The sequence below is a fragment of the Rhagoletis zephyria genome, unplaced genomic scaffold (assembly GCF_001687245.7).
Source record: "Rhagoletis zephyria isolate East Lansing unplaced genomic scaffold, Rhagoletis_zephyria_1.1 Rzeph_scaffold_01809, whole genome shotgun sequence".
Classification (NCBI taxonomy): domain Eukaryota; kingdom Metazoa; phylum Arthropoda; class Insecta; order Diptera; family Tephritidae; genus Rhagoletis; species Rhagoletis zephyria.
The window spans coordinates 81,739-89,954 of NW_016158893.1; the positions used below are offsets into that span (position 1 = coordinate 81,739).

The window sequence follows — 8,216 nt, forward strand, 5'->3', positions numbered from 1 at the left end:
AGCACGGGAGCTTCAGCTCGAAGCCAGCAACGCCCGCGCGAAAACATGTTCCCTCGTGCTGCGAGGAAAGTACGGGGTCGCGGAACGGGTAAATACTCAGGCCAGGCTAGTTACGCGATACAACCGACTCAGCCCCGCGGCTAACATCGACCCAACGATAGCGACGCCGTTTCAATTTATGCGTCTGGCGGATCCACAGTTCTATCGGGCCACCCCCACTCGACTAACACTTGGCGCTGATGTGTACGCCCAGGTCATGGTATGTGGCACTCCGCCAACAACGATCGGCGGTTTACTGGCGCAAGCTTCCATGTTCGGGCTGATTATATCAGGAGCTCACCAAATGTGACAAAACAGTTAAAATTTTATATTTAGTATTCATGAATACATACCGAATTTAAATAAAAGTGCAATGAAATGATCAACCACACCTTTTTTCCTTATTAGCTTTTTCTTCCATTTTGCCCCGTAGCTAGAGGCTGCAAGGAGGACCGGAGAACGTTCGGACTAGATCCCCGGGCAAGGACCAATCTGCGGCAGAATTCACAAAGTTAAAGAACATAATTTACAATGTAAATAAATGTAAATGTAAGGTGTGGTGGCTGAATCATCTTTGAGACGTTGCTTATAGCAAGGGGGCCGGTATGTTTAGGCCTCCACGCTAAATCAAATACTTAAATTAAATTATCGGGTGTACCACCCTAATGTTAATTTAACAGATGCACACACATACACATTCGTATGTGAAACATGACAAAAGGAAAAACTGCACTTTTCCTGTCAGTGCACTTTCGTTAAATTTCCCCTGAAAACGGAACTCTTCAAACCGTTTAGAGGGTTCGACTTCAGTTTCTAACTTTTTAAACATTCTATTGGATTTCAATCACCAGCAATTACGGACGTTCCGCCACCAACCACTTCATAATCTAGGTAATATTGTAAGGCCCCTTGAATTTTAATATACCTATTAAATAAACCGCCAAACTTAATTGTATTTCAAACTAAAACCTGGTGCTTTTGTTTTCTTATTTTTGCAATAAAAAACACTGGTGCACTTATCGAGTCTATACCCATTAAGTCGCCAGGGTTTTTCAGTGAGAGTTAAAATCCCTAATTACGGCCGAAGGCCGCCTACGAAGAAAGGGGTTCTCTGCAAAAGGTGTTCAGCCCCACTTCTTCGGCAACACAGAAATTAGACTTCTACTTAGTGAGGGTTATAATCCCTAAATGCGGCCGAAGGCCGCCTGCGCAGAAAGGTGTTCTCTGCTTAAGGTATTCAGCCCCCCTTCTTCGGCAACACAGAAAGGAGAATTCTATTAGTTAGAGTTATAATTCCTAAGTGCGGCCGATGGCCGCCTACGCAGAAAGGTGTTCTCTGCAAAGGTGTTCAACCCCACTTCTTCGGCAATAGAGAAAGGAGAATTCTACTTAGTCAGGGTTACAATCCCTGAGTGCGGCCGAAGTCCGCCAGCGCAGAAAGGTGTTCTCTGCTAAAGGTGTTTAGGCCCCCTTCCTCGGCAACACAGAAAGGAGAATTCTATTAGTGAGGGTTATAATCCCTAAGTGCGGCCGAAGGCCGCCTACGCAGAAAGAAGTTCTGGGCAAAAGAAACTATGATATCACCCACACTTGCCACTTGCTTGTAAATGCTTTAAATTTTTGTATCACTGAATTCTTAAACCTCACAAGTAGATCATAATAAAATATGTATATCAAATTAAAGGTAAGACCTTGCTCTTTCTAAATAATATATACATCTTTAGCATGGAAAATGCACTTTTATTTAAACAAGGTTATTTTGTGAAAAAATTATAACATTTTATTTGTTTTTTAATATTTTTGGCTTAAATATATAAACAAGGACACAGATTTTATATATCATTTGAAAGATAGATTGATTGTCTTCATTCTGACATCATTATTTTTTTAATCGGTTACATAGTTTAGAAAATGTTAATATTTTAAAATATCGCAAACATTTTTTTTAACCTCTTATATCTTTTTTACTTTTTAATGGCGGCAAATAATATTTATATAGTTGAAATCAGCGTAAAAAGTACTATCGGTTTGCATTTTAAGTTTTCGCATAGCTGAACGGTTGGTTATCTTGATGTGTTCCAAGTGTTCTTACACGATATGTATTTGCATCTGCAAATATGACTTTTTCGATACATATGCGAATACATCTGCCTGCCAAATTCACAGTCTTTATTTAAGTATTTAAAAATACGTTCTTTGAAAACGAAATGAATCAAACCCAGATGATTCTATGGCTGCATTTCTTTATTCATTCTGAACGTTTGGAATAAACTTTTTTGTTTACTTATTCTTTGGAACGTTCCTGATGATATGTTAACGTATATTTCAATCGCATTCTGTTTATTCTGGCTGTGAAATGGGATTATCCGGAATGAATAAAGAAACGCAGCCTATATTTATTTTTTTATTTTTATTTCTGCTTTGTTGTTATTTCTGCTTTGTACAGAAACATATCTAATTGGACTTGACAAGATATGTTGGCATTTCCATATGTAAAAAGAGGCATATGCACATGCGACTACATATCGTGTAAGAACACCTTTACTATGTTTGTGCGGCAGAATTCGTGAATTCAAAAATGGTTCCGTTTATGAGTAATTTGCGAATACATGAAATTAAGTGTTTTGAAATGGTGGCAGCGCACTAGCGAGAAAGTAAACAGTAGGGTTGTGTTTTTATTTTTGCATTTTTTTGCAAAAGGCGGTGGTACCAAGAAATGATCAATGTTATATTTAACTTGGTTTTAGTGCATAAGAATTTCTTTGAATTTCTTTAATATTTTCACTAAACTTTTCCAGTGTTTTAAGTCATGGTTATGCCACTACATGCCAGCTGGGCAGGCGACTGCGCGTCGTATTCGCGTATACAGGCACACAGTGACATCCATTGCACGCACACTACAAAAATGCTCTGCCGAGGTTGCCCACCTCTGTACTACAGATGTAGGGATCCCTACAAGAACAGTGATAGTCATTTGACTGATCATGTGATACTCACTGGTGATGGAGATCTCAATCAAGTACTTCTATCAACTTTTTAAGAGCAATATGAAAAACGTGATGTAAACATTTCCCTACAAGGATTGTGTGATGGAAACTAACAGATTCTCATTTATCCTACTAACACTTTTGCAAACTTTGCGTTGGTTAAAAAGAGACCATTAAATAAGGCCATAAGTTGGAGGAAGACGGAAGATCACATGTACACAAATGTTTACATCAGATTTTTCACACTGCCCTTTAGAATTTGATAGAAACTTGTAGGTAGCCAGTGACAGAAATCTCTATCAGTCTTGCCACTCAAATGATTTGTCATATGATAGTCACTGTTCTTGCAGGGTTGTGTACATGTGATCTTCCGTCTTCCTCCAACTTATGGAATTCTTCGTATAAATGAAAATATAGCTGTACTGCTTACTCCTGCTGATTCTTATTAGTCAACGATGATGTCTACCTATCAAAGTTGATCGATCATACTTGATGAGCATGCCTGTCACAGCTGATTTATCATACTTGATGCATGTATCTATCACGGTTGATCAATCATACTTATTGTAAATACACATCACAATTGATCAATCACACTTGATGAGCATGCTTGTCACAGCTGATTTATCATACTTTATGTATATACACATCACAATTGATCAATCATACTTGATGAGCATGCTTGTCACAACTGATTTATCATACTTGATGTATACACACATCACAATTGATCAATAACACTTGATGTATATGTAAAAAAGCGTATTTTATAATTTTTTACATTAAAAAAATGTACTACATTTATTATTAGTTGTACTTATGAAACTACGAAAAATATAATTAAATAAATCAAAAGTTTTGCGCCATTGCATAAGGAGATATATTAAACTAATAGGAAATTAAAAATTAGGAATCCTTTGCATAGGGATGGGTCAGGTGATTGAGTCAAGCGAGATTTTGACTAGTTTTTGCTCTTTTTCTTTTGATATATTTTTTGTATAAAAGTTTCGCACTTTACCTAACCAGCGCCACATAAATCCACATCTGAAACTTCCTATAAAAATTATGAAAATTCAAGAAACTTTAACATTTGCAACCGAAAATTTTCAACTTTTTATTGAGAATTTTTAGATAAGTTTTGGGTATGCAGTTTGGTAGCTCATTAAATTTTAGTACGCTATGGTGCAAATTACAAGACGCTAGAAAATCGCGTTGAATTTTTTTGGCTGACGGTGTTTTTTGTATGGGAGAAAATGCCTAGCAACATTAGCAAAAAGAATTATTAAAAATCAACGCGATTTTCTTGCGTCTTGAAATTTGCACTTTAACCCACTAAAACTGCATACCCAAAACTAATCTAAAAATTCTCAATAAAGAGTTTAAAATTTTCGGTTGCAAATGTTAGTTTACTAAATTTTCATAATTTTTAAAGGAAGTGTCAAATGTGGATTTATGTGGCGCTGGTTAGGTAAAGTGCGAAACTTTTATACAAAAAATATAAATAAAAGAAAAATAGCAAAAACTAGTCAAAATGTCACTTGACTTAATCAGCTGACCACAAGGGTAATTATTAATAGGAAATTAAAAATTAGGAATTATAATTAAAATTATCTACAGCTTGAATTAGAAGTTGAAGTAGAGGTTAGGATAGATGTTGAGGTAGAGGTTGCGGTTCTGGTAGTTGTTGTAGCAGGTGTAATCGTTGTTTTGCCTTTTCGAAAGTACTTTTTTTGCTGAAGCCGATGATGGGCACGTACCACTGCTTTGCGTAAGCTCTTTTCAAATTCTAAAGCGCCTTGTGCTGAGAAAACATCTAAAATTTAAATACAAAGGCGTACATGTTTTTTTAGAATAAAATGTATATCGCGCAGAGTCTTATTCACAAAAGATAGTTCGCTCAGCGCCTGTTTCTCCCACGTTCCCTCCCAGTTGTATTTTTCAAGAAGGTCATCTGTAATGATGGTGCGGATTACGCTGCTGACATCCTCTGATCCCCCCTTAATCTTGTGCAAGTATATCGTCTATGAAAAATTAAAATACAATCTTGTAAACAATAAAGTATTAGGTTTGTTTGTTACCATTGTCTGAACAAAGTCTGGTGACTGCAATCTTTGTTCCACTTCTAGCACTGCTGTGGTAGTATGCAAGGGGATCATGCTAGCTACTTCGTCCATTTTGGAGTTTGCAACTTCCCCAGTCATGCGACAAACGTCATACTGAATTTTTTTTAAGGCCACTTTGCACTCCCTCATGCCCTTAGCTAGCGCCAAAGTTTGTGGGTCTTTATCCATTTCCTCAAACGCAATAGCGATCCTCTCTTGATTGCCTACAAGTACGTCCATCCCCTGGCTTAGTATGGATTGCTAATATGCGAGAAGAAAAAATTGTTGGTTTGAGGAAAAAATTTACCAAAAGAAGAATAACCTACATTTTCCTCAACTTTCGCCAGTCGGGTATTTGTCTCCCTTTGGGCGTGGACGAGCTCCCTCATTGTCTTCAGAATATCTTGAAAAAAAAAACAAAAAGTTAATGAAATATATGCATGTATTATAAATAAAATTATGATTAAATATATAAGTTTTCGTTACCGTTTTGCCCCGAGGACTCGGGAATACGGTCATGTACGGCGTCATAGCTAATTCTTGGCAAAATATCTAAAAAATATAAGTTAGGAAATATATTTTCGTTTTTTTTTAATACTTTGTTTGCTTGCCGTTTTCCTCTTGAGTGCGATTTATGTATTAAGAATAATAATTTAATTATTATTAAATTTTATTATGCAATGGTATGTTGTGTTTATGATCAACAAAAAATGAAATGTGCAGGTTAGAGTGAAAACTCGTTAAATAGATGGTGTAGCAGGGGTATGAGAAGAAACTTGTCACCAATAGGTATTATTATTATTATTAGTACGTCGGGTATACTCGCGCTGCGACCTAAAAGATCTATTGTGCTAAACCCTGATTGTAGTCACTCCAACCTGAGGCTATTCAAGAAATTAAGCACATTGGAGGGTGCCGTGTTCCAAATCTTGGATGGAGAAGACAATCGTTCCCCAAGGTGCATCAGTCTGCTATTCATGATACGCGGGCAGTCACACAGAATGTGCTCCGAGGTTTCCTCCGCCAGCCCACAGAACCTGCAGTCCGTCTCTACAGAAAGCCCCATTTTGTTTAGATGGTACCTTAACTTGCAGTGTCCTGTCAGGTAGCCTGTAATAGTCCTAAGACCCTCCCGGCTGAGTTCACGGAGTCTTTCTGAGTTCCTCTTGGAAGGAGTTATGAATTAGTATAGAATAGGTATAGAAAAGTATTTAAACTCAATCTCTGACATCGTAACTACTGTGATTTGACTACTCAAATCATTGGCAACAACTATACCTAGACCACTAAGGGCCGTTTGCACCATGTCTAGTTAATTCTAACTCCCAGTTAAACATCTTTATCGACGTTATCGACACCCATCTTATAACATGTGATCGATAAAGCAGTTAACGTGCTTAACTGAAGGATGTACGTCCAGTTAGCGTTAACTAGACATGGTGCAAACGGCCCTAAATGACTGTAAAGGTTGCTCGAAGTAGTTTTCAGTAACTTTGAAATTTTTGCACACATAATTTTCAGAATTCATTTGGGCAATTACTTTCATGGGTCCTGTTTTTTTACTGAAACCAAAACTGTCTTTCCCTTTCTTATGGTCAATACTGAAGCACCCTTATTTAGGAGAACCCTTCAAAACTGACGTAAGACTTAGTCTTTCTTGGAGCCTAAGAAATATCTGCTGCAAAATTTTGTTAGGCTTCTTGATCATTTTTTTAATATGCTGCATATAATTTTCAAATTTGTAGGCAGAAAAAGAATCCAGTGGGCCAAATTGTTTGACACAATCCGTTAAGTGGAGAAGTCCATGGACATTAAAGCTAACTAGCTCGTCACCATATAATGTGCCAAAAAATTTACAAAATCTTCCAATACTTTTTGTGAAATATCTGTCTTTCTTTGAAGCGATCCCTCTTTGCACAGAGGTCTTATACCACTATGCAATAATAAGAAGAAGAAAATACCCGTATATAGCAAAAATTGTCTAAACTCAGTAGATTTCCAAATATATATATCTTCCAAAGTTCTAGGTACTCGACAAAATTCTGATGGAACAAACTCCGCGACAAAACTAAGTTTCTTATTAAGGTTATTTACATTCGATTTATTGATTAAAAGTTTAAGCAATTTTTTAGTGATCTCCAGATCCAAAGGAAATTGTGAAACCATTCCAAAACCTGATTCCTCCAACATACTCATTTTCGTTTTAAATTGGTATACATGATGAGAAGGATCGTGTCTTAGTTTAAATGTGATGTCTGACCTTAAACATCCAACTTATTTCAAAAAACACACCCTATTATTTTTATATAAACCCCTCTGATCGCATTTCGGACAACCATTTTTTGCATTATGAGAAACGAATACCTGTCACATATGCCCTGGCTGGAGAGTCACAAACAAAGAGACGAACATTGAACCGGAATATATTTTGGTTAAACCCCACTTTGATGCAATTTTCTTGAAGTAATTTTATTTCTTCACAAAAGTTTGCCATAAAGTTATCTATATTCTCAGGTTTCTTAAAACCGGAAAAACAGCCGACCATGAAAGGACTAGTACAAGGAAATCCAACAATTGCACCAAGAATAGGCCACAAGACTCTGTTTGAACTTTTAAACACTTTTAAACCATCTACACCTACATCGATTGAAACTTCTTCTTTTCCATCTAAAAATTCGAAAGACGATGAAAGAAAATATTTTTGGATACCTAAATATAAAAATTCCCCACTGGGAATGTTTAAAATTTGCATTTTTTCCTTACTCGTACAGAAAAGAGTTTTGGCCGATAAAGGTAAATCTTTCACTCCTACCTTTCTCAACGTATGCAATAAGTCCTCTAACGCACTTTGTGAAATGTTGTTCCTAACTGCCCATGACTTTAACTCCTCACATTTTTCGTTGCTTTCAACATTTGTGACAGAGTAGGAATCGGCCGCTGCCTCAGAATCTACACTATCTGTTTCGGAAAATTCACCCCTTTCAAGCTCACTTGGACAAGAGTGCTCTGAAAATTTTGATGCTACCGGTAAGTTTCCACTAACAGCAGGGAAAGTAATGCACCCACCCGCAGAAGTAGATGCTACATT

The 8,216-nt window shown here is 36.9% G+C and overlaps 1 protein-coding gene across 1 annotated transcript; it reads right to left on the minus strand.

The window, feature by feature from the left end:
• Window positions 1-4,708: 4,708 nt before the first annotated feature.
• On the minus strand, window positions 4,709-5,241 carry LOC108365231 (uncharacterized). The gene is made up of 2 exons (XM_017619218.1): window positions 5,105-5,241; window positions 4,709-5,047 (listed from the first exon to the last, which is right to left on the minus strand). Exons 1-2 carry the CDS (start codon window positions 5,225-5,227, stop codon window positions 4,847-4,849), a joined length of 324 nt encoding a protein of 107 aa, XP_017474707.1. The 5' UTR covers window positions 5,228-5,241; the 3' UTR covers window positions 4,709-4,846.
• Between the last annotated feature and the right edge of the window lie 2,975 nt (window positions 5,242-8,216).

What these genes read in the sequence shown, in the direction of transcription:
- LOC108365231 (XM_017619218.1), bottom strand. Translation starts at nt 5,227, where the DNA reads ATGACTGGGGAAGTTGCAAACTCCAAAATGGACGAAGTAGCTAGCATG. An exon ending in CAGACTTTGTTCAGACAATG is followed by an intron (nt 5,048 to 5,104) that starts GTAACAAACAAA and finishes AATTTTTCATAG; the next exon opens with ACGATATACTTGCACAAGAT.